This window comes from Mytilus galloprovincialis, chromosome 4 (genome assembly GCF_965363235.1).
Source record: "Mytilus galloprovincialis chromosome 4, xbMytGall1.hap1.1, whole genome shotgun sequence".
Classification (NCBI taxonomy): Eukaryota; Metazoa; Mollusca; class Bivalvia; order Mytilida; family Mytilidae; genus Mytilus; species Mytilus galloprovincialis.
The window spans coordinates 25,998,538-26,014,405 of record NC_134841.1 but is presented as its reverse complement, the minus strand read 5'-3'; the positions used below and the strand labels follow the sequence as shown (position 1 = coordinate 26,014,405).

At 33.4% G+C, this 15,868-nt stretch overlaps 1 protein-coding gene across 1 annotated transcript; it reads right to left on the bottom strand.

The window, feature by feature from the left end:
• Nucleotides 1-1,989: 1,989 nt before the first annotated feature.
• LOC143071706 (uncharacterized) lies at nucleotides 1,990-6,260 on the bottom strand. The gene has a single exon (XM_076246198.1). It carries the CDS (start codon nucleotides 6,242-6,244, stop codon nucleotides 2,024-2,026), a length of 4,221 nt encoding a protein of 1,406 aa, XP_076102313.1. The 5' UTR covers nucleotides 6,245-6,260; the 3' UTR covers nucleotides 1,990-2,023.
• Between the last annotated feature and the right edge of the window lie 9,608 nt (nucleotides 6,261-15,868).

The following is a 15,868-nucleotide window of genomic DNA, read 5'->3' as shown; positions in this document are numbered from 1 at the left end:
CCAGAGGCTCCGGACTTGGGACAGGCGCAAAAATGCGGCGGGGTTAAACATGTTTGTGAGATCTCAACCCTCCTCCTATACCTATAGCCAATACAGAAAAGTAAACGCATAACAATACGTACATTAAAATTCAATTCAAGAGAAGTCCGAGTCTGATGTTTGAAGATGTAACCAAAGAAAATAAACAAAATGACAGTAATACATAAATAACATCAGATAACTGACATGCCAGCTCCATACTTCAATTAAACTGATTAAAAAAATTATGTCTTCATCATATGAATATCAGACACAATCCTCCCCGTGAGGGGTTTAGTATCATACCATCATAACATATATGAGAAGAACATAACCCGTGTCATGCCAACAACTGGTTTATTAATAATAAATGTGTTTAGTTCCGATGTAAATACCCTATAAGTGAATCAATATTAACGCCAAAATATGCAATCTTTAATGACTTGACAACAGTATCGTAACTATATCCCTTCTTAATAAGTCTATTTAAAGGTTTTTTTAGTTTCTGAGGTGAATACTGACATTTTTGTGCTTTATAAAGAATATTTCCATAAAATATTGGATGTGAAATACCTGAACGTATAAGAAGTCTGCACGTTGAGCTATATTTACGAATGATCTCCTTATACTGATGATAAAATTTAGTAAATGTTTTGACTAGTTTGTGATATCGAAAAACCTGGTGTAATAATTTTTCAGTAATACATAAATTTCTCTCGTTAAAATCTAAAACATTGTTACATACACGAGAGAATCGTACAAGTTGAGATATATAAACACCGTAAGATGGTGACAATTGAACGTCACCATCTAAAAATGGATAATTAACGATAGGAAATGAGAAATCATCTCTTTTATCATAAATTTTAGTATTATGCTTTCCGTTATATATATCAAGATCGAGGAAAGGGCAGTGGTCATTGTTAGTATTAGCTTTATTTAAGGTAGCACAATACAAAGATTTTTCATCCCCAATCAGACACCTTTAAACTGATGTAATTCCACTCATCTTTCTTTAAATTTTATAAATGAGGTACCAAAAGAAAGAAGAACGATTAATCTTTCGAATTGTGATAATTTCATTATGACATAATTATTACATAATTAATTGTTATGTAATAAGTTGCCATATTGTGATGTCCATACTTGAATGAATTTAGCTTCTTTGTTATTCATAGCATCCCAAAATATTTTATAGATTCTTGCACAACACAGTTTGACCTCCAAAACTCTGTCTATGATTTTTTCTATTGCATTTCATTCTCTCATAAATCTTCAATGAAGTTTGCAACATCAATTCATAAGAGACCCCCAAATTCAATTGGGTATAAAATTTGTTCTATTGATGTTTTTGGAAATCTGAGACACAGTTTTGGAGGTCAAGCTGTGTTGTACAAGAATCTATAACATATTTTGGAAAAAACATAAACTGAAAACGCCATGGATTAAAAAGACAAAGATAAAGAGACAAATAGTACACAATACACAACATAGAAAACAAAAGACGTAACAACACTGAGTAAAGGTGTACTTCTGCTATGGTTTCTGATATGTACTATGTATAGAAACCTCCTGGTAACTGACTTGCCACCTTTCTCACTATAAAATTCCATATTCAAAAATCTTTTTTCCATCTGTATAATGCATAAAAGGATAGGAAGAACTGCCAAAATTATTAACCAGTTGACATGACCACACCGACCAACAACATAACAAATATTTAAAATTCAAGGGTGTGTAAAAAAATTTGACAATTGATGAGCTTTCAAAATGTAACGGATTTCAGATACGTATATAAAACGTACATCAAAAAACCATTACGTCTATATCAACCAAATATAGCGTTTGTGGAGTACACTTTTGAAAATATTACCAGGAATGCACTAGATTTTGCATAGTGAATTAAAAAAAAAAAAAAAAAAAAAACAACACATACACACCACAAACAAACGAACAAACAAACAAAAAAAGTTAAAAATAAAATATATATATTTCCTGGATTAGATTATGTGCACGTCCATAGGTTACTGCGTGGAATGTCTGCTAATGGCAAGGGATTTTCCATCCATTCAAGTACATTTTTCACAGATACAATATAAACATCATGACTGGAAAGTATAGCTTTCAAAAATAACTTTAATCCTTCAAGATTTTTACTGTAGAATGGATGTGATAGCCACGTTTTCCTCATACTTATCCCAAATGGAGCTCGATTTCCATTCACATAGTGTTTTTTGAAATTATTCCACAAAAAAGTAAACGTGGCATTAGTCGTATCCGGACTATTAAAGCAACCGTCTGCGTATTGACACTGGTAAACACCAAGATAATCAGTTAAAGCTAAATTTGGAATCTCCCATAATAATGAACTATTTGTAGGTCCAAAGTCTAATGTATAAGGCCATAAATTATTTTCATTGTCAAAATAATTTGTAGAATCGTAGAGAAATGCATATTTCTTTAGAACATATTTAAAATCATCTGTAAGTTTGGTGTAACCAACTGTCTTCCAACCAACCACATCGTTGATACCATGACTACTCAATTCGGCAATCTGATCGGCTATTTCAGATTCAAGCATTGATGCGTTGCTAGGTCGTAAAACATAGTTTCCTCTCATAGCGATCTCGTAACCTCTGTCATGCATGTCTTTAATGGCTGTGACGTTAGAACCTTTTTGGTTTACGAAGAACGTCGCAGATATTGAACAGTTATTTGGGTTTTTCTTGTTTTCAAGCAGATTGAGATAGGGTCCGTGATCTGCGTGATTTAAAGTTCCATCGAATGCAAGAAACACCATTTGTGGAGTTGCTAATTTAGGCAACTTAAGCGGGACACTTTGACCTTTACAATAACAAAATGGTAGTGAACATGAATGTCCTTGAACACATTGCCCAATATCAAGTTGTGAATTGTTCTTTAGAGTGGATGTTTGCTCTTTTGTATTGGTTAGTTGGAATATTTCACTAACTGCAGGATTCTTAAAATGTTTAGTGGATGCAATATTTTGAACAATAGGTTTTACGCCTCTATCAAATTTGGCAAACGATAATACTGACTCACTATCTGGTGTTTTTGATAAAGGCATACGAATAGGAACACCCATTGTGGGGTCAGTAACCATTGATGTCATAGAGTTTCCAACAGTTTTGAGTTGAAATTGATCTTGTGAATTTGCTTGATCAATAGACGATGATAATGTTTGATCTAACAGTGATCGAACATGATTTGATTGAATGATTGGATTTATAGTTGGAACAGGGACTGTTGTTGGTTTTTGGTTGATAATTGGATTTGAATCTGAACACATCCATGGACGAAAACTTTTAATGTCTTGTAACTTTGTTGGATTTTTCATCCATTCTATTGCTTTAGCAATAGAAACAACATAAGCATCATTCAATTGTGATATTTTGTCAATAAACCTCCTCAAGCCTATAATGTTTTTAATGCTATTTAACCACATTGGGTGCAAATGTATCCCAAAGGGCGCTCTATTCCCTTTGTACGAATTCTGAAAGTTAGCCCACAGATAATCAAATACATCTTTTTCAGTTAATGGTTGATGTTTACATTCGTCGGCAAACGTGCATATAGATTCATTTTTATAATCCCACATTGAATTAACAGGTACCATCCAGAATCCTTTATGTGAATAGAAAGGACAAGGTGGAATGTTACAATCATATGGCCATCCATAGTCCGCAGTAAATGGCCATGCATTCTTGCCATGTTTTGGTCTTCTTGTAAAAGTGTAAGAGGCGTCATATTTGTAGCCAAGCTTTTCCAGAACATCAAGTTGATCGTCCCCGGCTGTGGATAACTGAGGACTACGAAATCCAGTTACTTCACCTGCAGTTACATTTGTATTGTCGAGAATATTTTGTTTTTGAGAACCAGCTTCTGATAATACGGTGATTTTAGAATTTGTTGGTATGTTATTTGCGCCATGCGAGGCTATTTCGTTACCTTTCTTATAGAAGTATTCTATGAACGAATAATCAGTTCCCTTGTTTATGGTAAATAAAGTAAACGTCATCGAACAATTGTTCGGATTTCTCATCGAAGGACCAAACAAATTGAAGTAATATCCAGAATACTTTAAAGTCACTTCGTCGTCAAAAGCAAAATAAACGATTTGCGGTATGTCTGATGTTGCCATTGGATGGTCAAACGTTGGACAAAAACAATTGGGTAAGCGACAGTTGATATCATTTTTACACTCAGATACTGAATCGGGAAGAGCTGGTGGTGGTAAGGCATTTTTGTTGATGGCCGGACATTTCCAATTTGAGAATTTATTGATTTTTTCAAGTGTGACAGGATCTTTCATCCACTCAAGAACATCGCTTACCGATATAATATAGACATCTTTCTTTTTAACTAACTCTTTAATAAAGCGGTTAACTCCACGTAAATATCGATGTATATGGAACCATCGAGGATGCAAGTGAATCCCGAATGGAGCTTTGTTTCCACGGTAACTATTCATGAAATTATCCATAAGATATTGATATGTTTCATCTTCTGTATTGGGTTGATTCCGACATTCATCTGCATACGTACAGATATCGGTATTCGTCCAATCATATAACGAATTAACAGGTACTTCCCAAAAGCCTTTATGTGATTTTACTGGGCATGGTTCTATATTACATATGTAGGGCCAACCATAGTCCAGTGTTACTGGCCAGGCATTCAATGAATTATAAGGTCGTCGTGTAAATGTATAAGACATATCGTAGTTGTATCCTGCTTTTTTTAATGCTTCTACTTGTCCATCACCAGCTGTTGACAAGTATGGACTTCTGAAACCTTTGATATCCGAATCTGGAATTTCAGTATTTAAAATAATGTTTTGTTTCATCTTCATTGCTTCGTTTAAAACTGATTCTTTAGTAGCAAGATAATTCTTACCAAGTCCATTAGTTCCAATTTCCGCTCCATTGTCATACAGTTCTTGTACTTGGTTATAATCCGTATTTTCATGTGACAAAAACAAACTGAATCGGATTGGACATTCATTTGGATTTCTTCGTGACTGATCAAAAAGTGTCTTAAAGTAACGACCAACCGTCCCATCAATAGGTCCGTCAAAAGCAAAATAAACCATTTGTGGAATTTCAAAAGTTGTCATTTCATGTTGCAATTGATCACAGACGCAATTCGGTAGCTGACAGTTCACACCTTGTTCACATCTTGCTGGTAAGGGATTCAAAGGGGGCATAAATCCAGCATCTGGTGCACATGTCCAAGGTTCAAAAAGTTGAAGTTCTGAAAGTTTAGCTGGATATGCCATCCATTGCAACATCTTCTTTACGGATATGATATAAACATCCGGGAGTTTGAGAAGTTCTCGGATAAACTTGTCGACTGCCCATAGACGCAATCCATCATTTAGCCATCGACCATGTAAATGGATGCCAAACGGAGCTTTATTTTGCGAATACGAATTATTAAAATTACTCCATAAATATTTAAACATTGCATTGGCCGATGGCGGTGAATATGTACAGCTATCGGCATAGGCACATATATCAGTATGAATGTAATCCCACATAGAATTTATTGGTACCTCCCAAAAACCGGGGTGTGCTTGCTTCGGACATGGATTTATGTTGCATGGATATGGCCATCCATAATCTAACGTAAACGGCCATATATTTAAACTAGATTCTGGTCTACGAGTGAATGTATAGGAAATATCATATTTAAATCCATTTCCTTTAAGTGCCTCTATCTGGTCATCGCCTGCACTGGCCAAAAAAGGGCTCCTAAATCCGATAATAGACTCTGGTGGAATGTTAGTCATCTGACCTATATAATTTTGTTGTGACCGAGTTTCGTTAGAAATAATGTCTTTCGTTGTCATATGTATTGTATTATGTGATCCTATTTCCATTCCCATAGAATATAGTTTATCCATAGCATCATAATCTGTACTTTTGTTAGTAGCAAACATTGACATGGTAATTGGACAACCGTTAGGATTCTTCCTGCTTGGATGGAACAATCTCTCGTAATGGCTTCCAATTGTTTTGTCTATTTCATCGTCAAAAGCGAAATACACTATCTGTGGTATTTGATCCACTGGTAAATGATGTTTAGACGTAGCACAGAAACAGTTTGGTAATTTACAGTTAGTGTTTTGGGAACATTCATTCTGTCCAAGAGTTTCTCTTGTTAATACACATGAGATTATCGTCCATAGTATCCAGTGCAACATTCTACTTACAACAGAATTGCGAGAACTGCATGTATTTATAATTTTACAACAATGGGTAATGTATAATGACAAAAAAATACTAATTTGTCAAAAAATTAACGTGCAAAGTTGACATGACATATGTAATAAATGATAAACAACCTGACATTTTATTTAATTACTTAGTGACGTTTGAAAGGATTGCATTATTAAAATATTTAAAACAATGAAAAGTGTTTACGCCTATGGCAAAACAGCCTACTTTGTCATGAATATAGACGTAAATCTCTATTCCCACAATGTAAACACTCATAAAACCAAATTAAGTCTAATTCAAAATGTGCAAATTTATGTTATTTTTTTTTTAATTTTTAATTTTATTTACATGTTTGATGATGTAAATGTATGACGTAAGAATATCAATATATGTAGACTTTCCTGGTACGTACAATTGTAACTCATTTTGATTTGAATTCCTACATTCCATGTGCGTTGCATGTTTCCAACGAATTAAAATCAGTTCATATCTTTATTTCCCGAGAATAAAGATGCAGTCAAAAGGCCTTGTTTATTAATCTGCACGAAGAACAAATGCTGACGTTTCTGAAACATTCCATGTTCATTCAAAAGGTCCCTTGTGATTCTTCGGTGCAGCATGAGGAAAACATGCACGAAATCACTTGTCAGATATAGGATTTTTTAAATGTTACACTTCTTTATTTTATACAACAATAATATACTCGTACAACAGCTATTTGCTTTAATTGTTGACCTTGTACAGTATTCTTTTGTTTCAAGATATCAGCAATATACAGGTCATCAGGATACACAGTCTACATTTCTGCTTATTCAAGATATCAGCAATTTACAGGTCATTGGGATACACATTATCCACTTCTTCTTATTTAGGATATCAGCAATATACAGGTCATGGGGATACACATTAGCCACTTCTTTTAATTCAAGATATCAGCAATATACAGATCATGGGGATACACATTATCCACTTCTTCTAATTGAAGATATCAGCAATATACAGGTCAAGGGGATTCACTGTCTCCACTTCTTCTAATTCAAGATATCAGCAATATACAGGTCAAGGGGATACACATTCTCCACTTCTTCTATTTCAGTATATCAGCAATATACAGGTCAAGGGAAACACAGTCAACATTTCTTCTAATTCAAGATATCAGCAATATACAGGTCAAGAGGATACACATTATCCACTTCTTCTAATTGAAAATATCAGTAATATACAGGTCAAGGGGATACACATTATCCACTTTTTCTAATTCAAGATATCAGCAATATACAGGTCATGGGGATACACATTCTCCACTTCTTCTATTTCAAGATATCAGCGATACGCAGGTCAAGGGGATACACAGTCAACATTTCTTCTGGTTCAAGATATCAGCAATATACAGGTCATGGGGATACACATTATCCACTTCTACTTGAAGATATCAGCGATACGCAGGTCAAGGGGACACACAGTCTCCATTTCTTCTGATTCAAGATATCAGCAATATACAGGTCAAGGGGACACACAGTCTCCATTTCTTCTGATTCAAGATATCAGCAATATACAGGTCATGGGGATACACATTCTCCACTTCTTCTAATTGAAGATATCAGCAATACGCAGGTCAAGGGGCCACACAGTCTCCACTTCTTCTATTTCAAGATATCAGCAATATACAGGTCAAGGGAAACACAGTCAACATTTCTTCTGGTTCAAGATATCAGCAATATACAGGTCAAGGGGATACACATTATTCACTTTTTCTAATTCAAGATATCAGCAATATACAGGTCAAGGGGATACACATTATTCACTTTTTCTAATTCAAGATATCAGCAATATACAGGTCAAGGGGATACACATTATTCACTTTTTCTAATTCAAGATATCAGCAATATACAGGTCATGGGGATACAAACCCTCAACTTCTTCTAATTCGAGATATCAGCAATATACAGGTCAAGGGGATACACAGTCAACATTTCTTCTGGTTCAATATATCAGCAATATACAGGGCAAGGGACACACAGTTTCCATTTATTCTATTTCAAGATATCAGCAATATACAGGTCAAGGGAAACACAGTCAACATTTCTTCTGGTTCAAGATATCAGCAATATACAGGTCAAGGGGATACACATTATTCACTTTTTCTAATTCAAGATATCAGCAATATACAGGTCAAGGGGATACACATTATTCACTTTTTCTAATTCAAGATATCAGCAATATACAGGTCAAGGGGATACACATTATTCACTTTTTCTAATTCAAGATATCAGCAATATACAGGTCATGGGGATACAAACCCTCAACTTCTTCTAATTCGAGATATCAGCAATATACAGGTCAAGGGGATACACAGTCAACATTTCTTCTGGTTCAATATATCAGCAATATACAGGGCAAGGGACACACAGTTTCCATTTATTCTAATTCAAGATATCAGCAATATACAGGTCAAGGGGATACACATCATCCACTTCTTCTAATTCAAGATATCAGCAATATACAGGTCAAGAGGATACACATTATCCATTTTTTCTTATTCAAGATATCAGCAACATACACTCCATGGAGTCACACAGTCATTATTTCTTCTGGTTCAAGGTATCAGAAATATACAGGTCATGGGGATACACACCCTCAACTTCTTCTAATTCAAGTTATAAGCAATATACAGGTCAAGGGGACACACAGTCTACATTCTTTTTGAATTAAGATATCAGCAATATACAGGTCAAGGGGATTCAGTCTACATTTTTTCTAATGCAAGATATCAGCAATATACAGGTCAAGGGGATACACATTATCCACTTCTTCTAAGTCAAGATATCAGCAATATACAGGTCATGGAGATACACATTATCCACTTCTCCGTATTCAAGATATCAGCAATATACAGGTCATGGGGAGACACATTATCCACTTCTTCTAAGTCAAGATATCAGCAATATACAGGTCATGGAGATACACATTATTCAATTCTTCTAATTCAATATATCAGCAATATACAGGTCAAGGGGATTCACTGTCTCCATTTCGTCTAATTCAAGATATCAGCAATATACAGGTCAAGGGGACACACAGTCTACATTTTTTCTGATAAAAGATATCAGCATATACAGTTCACGAAGATACACGATCTAATTTACTTCATATTTTTGTCTGATATTGATACTGGTATCTATATACCTTATAGCTTTATAGCCTAAACACTTCATGGGAATACACAGTTTACACACCTGATTCAAGATATTTGCAATATACAGTTCATAGATATAATTCTTCTGGTTCAAGATATCAGCAATAAAGAGGTCTTGAGGATACACAGTCTGCACTCCTGATTCAAGATATCAGCAATATACAGGTCATGGGGAGACACATTATCCACTTCTCCTAATTCAAGATTTCAGCAATATACAGGTCAAGGGGATACACATTATCTAATTCTTCTAATTCAAGATATTAGCAATAAACAGGTCAAGGGGATTCACTGTCTCCATTTCTCCTAATTCAAGATATCAGCAATATACAGGTCAAGGGGACACACAGTCTACATTTTTTCTGATTAAAGGTATCAGCATATACAGTTCACGAAGATACACGATCTAATTTACTTCAAATTCTTGTCTGATATTGATACTAGTATCTATATACCTTATAGCTTTATAGCCTAAACACCTCATACACTATTTATGTGTATTATTGGTGACTGCTGTGGATATAAGTATAATTAGAAATATATTTTTATATTCGGGAAGCTCGCTGTTTTCCTTTTAATTTTTCTCATCTTTTTAAGATTTTGACGATTCATTTTTACAGTAGAGGTCCGTCAGGGCCTCAGGTGCCATCGCCTAATTTTCCGCCTAATTGGCATATATTCAAATTAGTTTTGGAATGATAACCGAGCTACAAAAATTATAGATCCGCTGACATTATATAGTGCAAAATAAAATTCCTTATCGCTTCTTTTAAATTTATGTTTTCAATGGATACTCAGAAAATTTATTTTTATTAAATACAAATTAATAATATGGAAATGTTTTGTCGTTAGAAATATTAGTATATTAGTCAAACTTTACAATTTTTAATATCAATGACGTACCGAAAAATTGATGTTGCGGATAAATACCACGAATGCGCATTCATTAAGAGCGAACTTGAAGATACACGAGAGGCGATCAATACAGGAATTTATACACAGAAAGGTAATTATATTTCAATTATTTGATTTTAAGTTACTTGTTTTAAACCGTTTGTAGCATATTTGTCTATCATAGTATCGTAGCAAAACCAGGAGTATTTAATATTGCACAATATGTAAATAATTTCTCTGTTAGCGTCCCCTGCCGCCATTTTGAAAATACCAGCTGATTGAGTTGGAGAAACGAGAACATGCAAGGCCTTTAAAGATTAGTTTACTGTTTGTGTATTCTTTATTGCAACAATTTATTTTTTTATTAGATCTCGGCAATCTTTTCTTCGTATATAACAAATAGATCACTTAGACACACACGTGGAACTATTTTCTTTTTTTTTATGATACTGTTTCGGATTTTCGCTCCTTCGACTACTAAGTTTGTTGCTTTGGTATATTTGTAAATTATGTCCCTTGTAAAAAACTGGAATGATAAAAACGCGTATTTTGTAATGACTTTGAATATGTAAGTTATATGTAATTATTGGTTGATTTTATTGTTTATATTATGTCATATTCAGAGAATCTTCGTCTTACTTTACACTGAAATGTCAGAGTCTGGGTAAATCACATGTTATAATACTGAATTACCACGAACTGACGAAGGCATGACAATGCATGATAGTGGCGTAGTCGGTACACAGGCACTTGTTTCTGTCAATGTGGGTTTAAATATTGAATCTGAAACCTATGTGGACATCGTAATATTACTCAATTTACTTGAATCAGCTACATTTAAAGAACCTATCTATTTTTAATTCTCAAACATAATTGTTATTACAAAAATGTACTCAAGCAACCTCGTTAACAGTTTAGATTTATATCAAATCGGATGAGAATCCAGGATTTTTAAAGGGGAGCCTAGGGGTCTAGCAAGTCAACATTTGGGGTAAAACTATACAAAAAAAGGACTACACATTTACCATACATGAAGCTCCTTGAAAAAGGCATGCCTTCAGCTCCATCCTCCCACAAAAAAATCTGCCTCGGCAATTTTAAACCCTTTAACGCGGTATATTCATGTAGCTGTACAGAGGAGCCTATGGGACTACAATCTAAGTAGACATCTGCATCACCGAAAATCAACTTGTATTTTCATGTATAATTTGATAATTAAATTTTAACACATTTATACATTTTTTTAAATTTGTTCTGACAATTTTTTATTCATTTAAACATATAGGGACAACGAAGTTGGTGTATGTGGGTTCGATTCCCACCCTAGGGATTCATTTATATTGGCTGGTGCAAAGGGGCAGTTTAGCTTAACACTGACTCTGTTGTTCATATGTCAGGCAGCCTCGTTCAGGTCTTGCCATCTTTATTTTTCTTTCCGCAAATCACACACAACAAAACCATGGTATAATTGTGATAATTATACCAAAGATAACTATGGTATAATTTTCGGTTATTGAGATTTATACTCTTGTTTCATTCTCATAGGTTACATTGTACAACTATAGGTTGATTATACATTATTTGTATTTTAGGTCAATTTTGTCCAAAACTTTAATTGTTTTTGGCATAATTAACCTTGGATGCATCCATGATCCAAAAGTTTTTATATTGATGAATTATATATCAGATTTGGATTCTTTTAGTTACAAAACATTTTGGATCGTAGGTGGCGGCCAAATCTTTATTCCTAAAGCTGTCAGGTCTGAAAATTGCCCAAAATCATCACATTTTAACAAAATGTCCAACATGGGCCTAATTTGGAACATAAAATGTACATTTATGTAAAGAACTGATTTATTGAGCACCTTTGAAATAGACCCATTTACGAACCAAATTGTGAACTTTTTAGAGTTTTATGGTATAGAGTATATTTTAGGCCATTTTGGGCAATAAGTGAACCTTGTACTTTGAATCAGTGGTTTCACAATAACCATAATAAGATAGCACTTTCACAGTACATTGTTAAACTTAAAGATAAATATATACCAACAATGACCAATATTAATGTTGGAATGAGATTATATATATACTGTTTTATATTGTCACATGTACATACATAAATGAAAATTAAAACAAAACTGTTGTCATTATTCATAAAAAAATAAACGAAAAGGGAGGTATGATTGGTAATCAGACACCAGCTCTAGACAAAATGATGAAAAAGAAATAAAACTTACCATACAACATTTTTACAATCAGAAAAAAAAAAAACTATACATAAATCAGTTAGAAATAGCAATGAAATGACAAATGTTAAACAATATAAACAAGAAAACTAATGGCCACATCAATGTACAAACAGGAAATCAAGATATACACCAAAAAAATACAAGCCCTGTTTTACAGGCTGCTTACTAAGGACCGACACATTCATATGGTAGTTGTGTTCTATATGTATGGTGCAAAATGTTCTCATTGCTAAAACCAGTGGTATCCAAAGTATTAAATCCAGAACAAAGTAAAAAAAAACCCTAACAGTTGAAAAATTATCCAGATGTTGTGAAATTCAATGAACAAAAATACCATAAAAAAGACATCATTAGCATAAGGCTATTTACATATGAGCCAGTCCATGCGAAAAGGTACAAAAAGTCCTTTTGGTAAACTTTACAGGACACGTTATCAAAGTTTGTTATAGTATTTTTGAAAAACGATTTTATCCGAAAAAAAATTACATTAATGTAAACATTCATAAGATTATCAATTCTATCCCGAATTTGTCAACTAAAACAGAAAAAGACGTAGAAATATCTGAATTTTTGGTATTTGAGCAAGTGTAAAATCATTTGTTCCCCGGACTAATGCTATACCGACCAGAAACTATAAAAATTTATGACACTACAGAGACAAAAGTCAATAATTTCCGTCAGTTCTACGGGTTTAAAAAAGTAAGACAACATTAAAACATGAGGGAAAATACAAAAACTATGACATCTTGTGTTTTAGAAATTGAAATTTAAGTTAAGTTAAGTTATTTAATATTATATTAAGTTATTTAATATTATATAATATTATATAAATCAACCTTAGTTGCACGGGATTCGAACCGTTGCCCGGTTTGATTGCATTGATATCCGCATCGTAAGCGAGAGCCTTATCCCCACTGCTACCGGGGTTAACATTATCAATTGGCAAATCAAGCCATTTAAACTGTACTTTAAAAATGATTGAAATATATGAAATAATTCACTAAAAATCTTGATAAAACTAAGGGGGGGGGGGGTCTCAACACTCGCGGGTGCGTGTAGCTCACAGCTTGATGATATGAGGGAAAGTAAATGTGTTTTATAAATCACAAGTCTACTACCAATAATTATGCACACTTTTTAGAATTTCGTAAATTTTTCGTTTTTGTACCTTTTCGCATGGACTGGCTCATATAATACATTGTAATATTTACAATGAACCATTAAATAATTAGAAAACAGAACCTTTAGCTCCTGATTTTTCAAAAATACAATGGATAAATGATTTAAAGTGTTACAATAAAACAAAGATAACTCAGTGAAGCTATTTATGAACATTTAAAAAGTTTGTGTCGACTGTAACAAAAATCTAGAATAAGGGATATTAATCTTTTTTTTTTTTTTTTTTTCTTTTCCTTTTTCTTTTTTTCTTTTTTTCTTTTCTTTCTTTTTTTTTCCTTCTTTTTTTCTCTTCCTCTTTTTCTTCTCTTTTCTTGTGACCAAAATAAATTCCAAGACTTTTAATAGGTGTAGTACACCAATTTATATCTTCACATTTATCACGACAGTGTTTCAATTGGCCTAGCCATATCCCTTCAGTTTTTGTTTTGTTCAATTTTAAGCCTGAGAAAGTACCAAATATTTCTATTAAATTAATTGCAAGAGTAACATCTTTTTTTGATTGAAGAAATAAAGTAGTATCATCTGCTAGTTGGCAAATTTTCAGAGTATTACTTTTTCCGTCTAGTTTTATTTCTAGTCCTTTTAAATTTTTATTTTCCCTTATCTTAATTGCCATTACTTCTACTGCTAGAACAAATAGTAACGATGATAACGTACATCCTTGTCGGATTCCACGTGAAGCACTGAATCGAGTAGAAACCCACCCGTTATTAATAATGCATTCTTTAATATCCGAGTACATTGTCTGAACCCACCTAATAAAATTATTTTTAAAATAATTAGAAAACAGAACCTTTAGCTCCTGATTTTTTAAAAATACAATGGATAAATGATTTAAAGTGTTACAATAAAACAAAGATAACTCAGTGAAGCTATTTATGAACATTTAAAAAGTTTGTGTCGACTGCAACAAAAATCTAGAATAAGGGATATTAATCTTGCTGTGTTAACATTAGAAATTGATCCAAAAGCTAAATGTTTCAGAAAATAGAAGACCTGGATACTACATTTGTACATGTACAAACATTGTTAATAAATGCCATTTGTAGAGCAGGATCTGCTTTCCCATCAAGAGCACCTGCGATCATCCCCAAGTTTTGGTGGGGTTCGTGTTGCTCAGTCTTTAGTTTTCTATGTTGTTTCAAGTGTACTATTATTTGTCTGTTTGTCTTTTTCAGTTTTAGTCATGGCATTCTAAGTTTATTTTCGATTTATGAGTTTGCTGTTCATCTGGTATCTTTCACCCTAATATTACAATTTATCTGTTTTAATATGATTGTCTTGAACCTCTTTTTCATAGTTCAGTGAGTGACTATATAGCTACTCGAATAATTGTTTGCTATGTTGATTCCCTATTATAAGTTATACGCTAACGATTTTTGTATGTGTTTATCTATATGGTCATAATGCCAATATAACAGTTCTCATTTGACCACGTGGTGGTTGATAATTCACAAAGTTAAGTTTCCTAGTTCAAGTCAGTATCTCAGATATGATAGCATATTATATTATGTGTACACTGTCTGGCAGGTATTATATAAAACGCGCGTCTGGCGTATAAAATTATAATTTTGGTACTTTTGATAACTATATATAAACACCTGTCATTTATCAATAATTCAACATAACTTGAGGTCCTCTGATGATCAGTATTTCAGTACTTTGATTTACATATTGTAGAGACACTAGTGTATAGTTGACGACTGCTGATTGTCATCTAGATATCTGTTGGTTAATTGTGTCGGATGATAGCTGTCTCAATAAAGTATAACCTATGTGTAGTATCATTTATACCTTTTTTGTAACTGCAGATTACCAGTCCACCGAAGTCGTTTATGGACATTTTGAAAGCAATCTTTCTGCCGAAAGTTCTTTCTCTAAAGAACTTCTAATGAATGCATCAACGCTGTAACCTCAGTTGACCTAAAACTCAATAGACCGAGTTATTTACACCACAAAAGCCATTGATGGAGATTTGTAAGAATTTGTTCAGTGTGACGATGTCTGATCAGATCAAATATACCTTTTTGTGGGAATAGCACTGATTTTACATTTAGGCACTAATGATAAGTTTATTAAATTGGTCATTT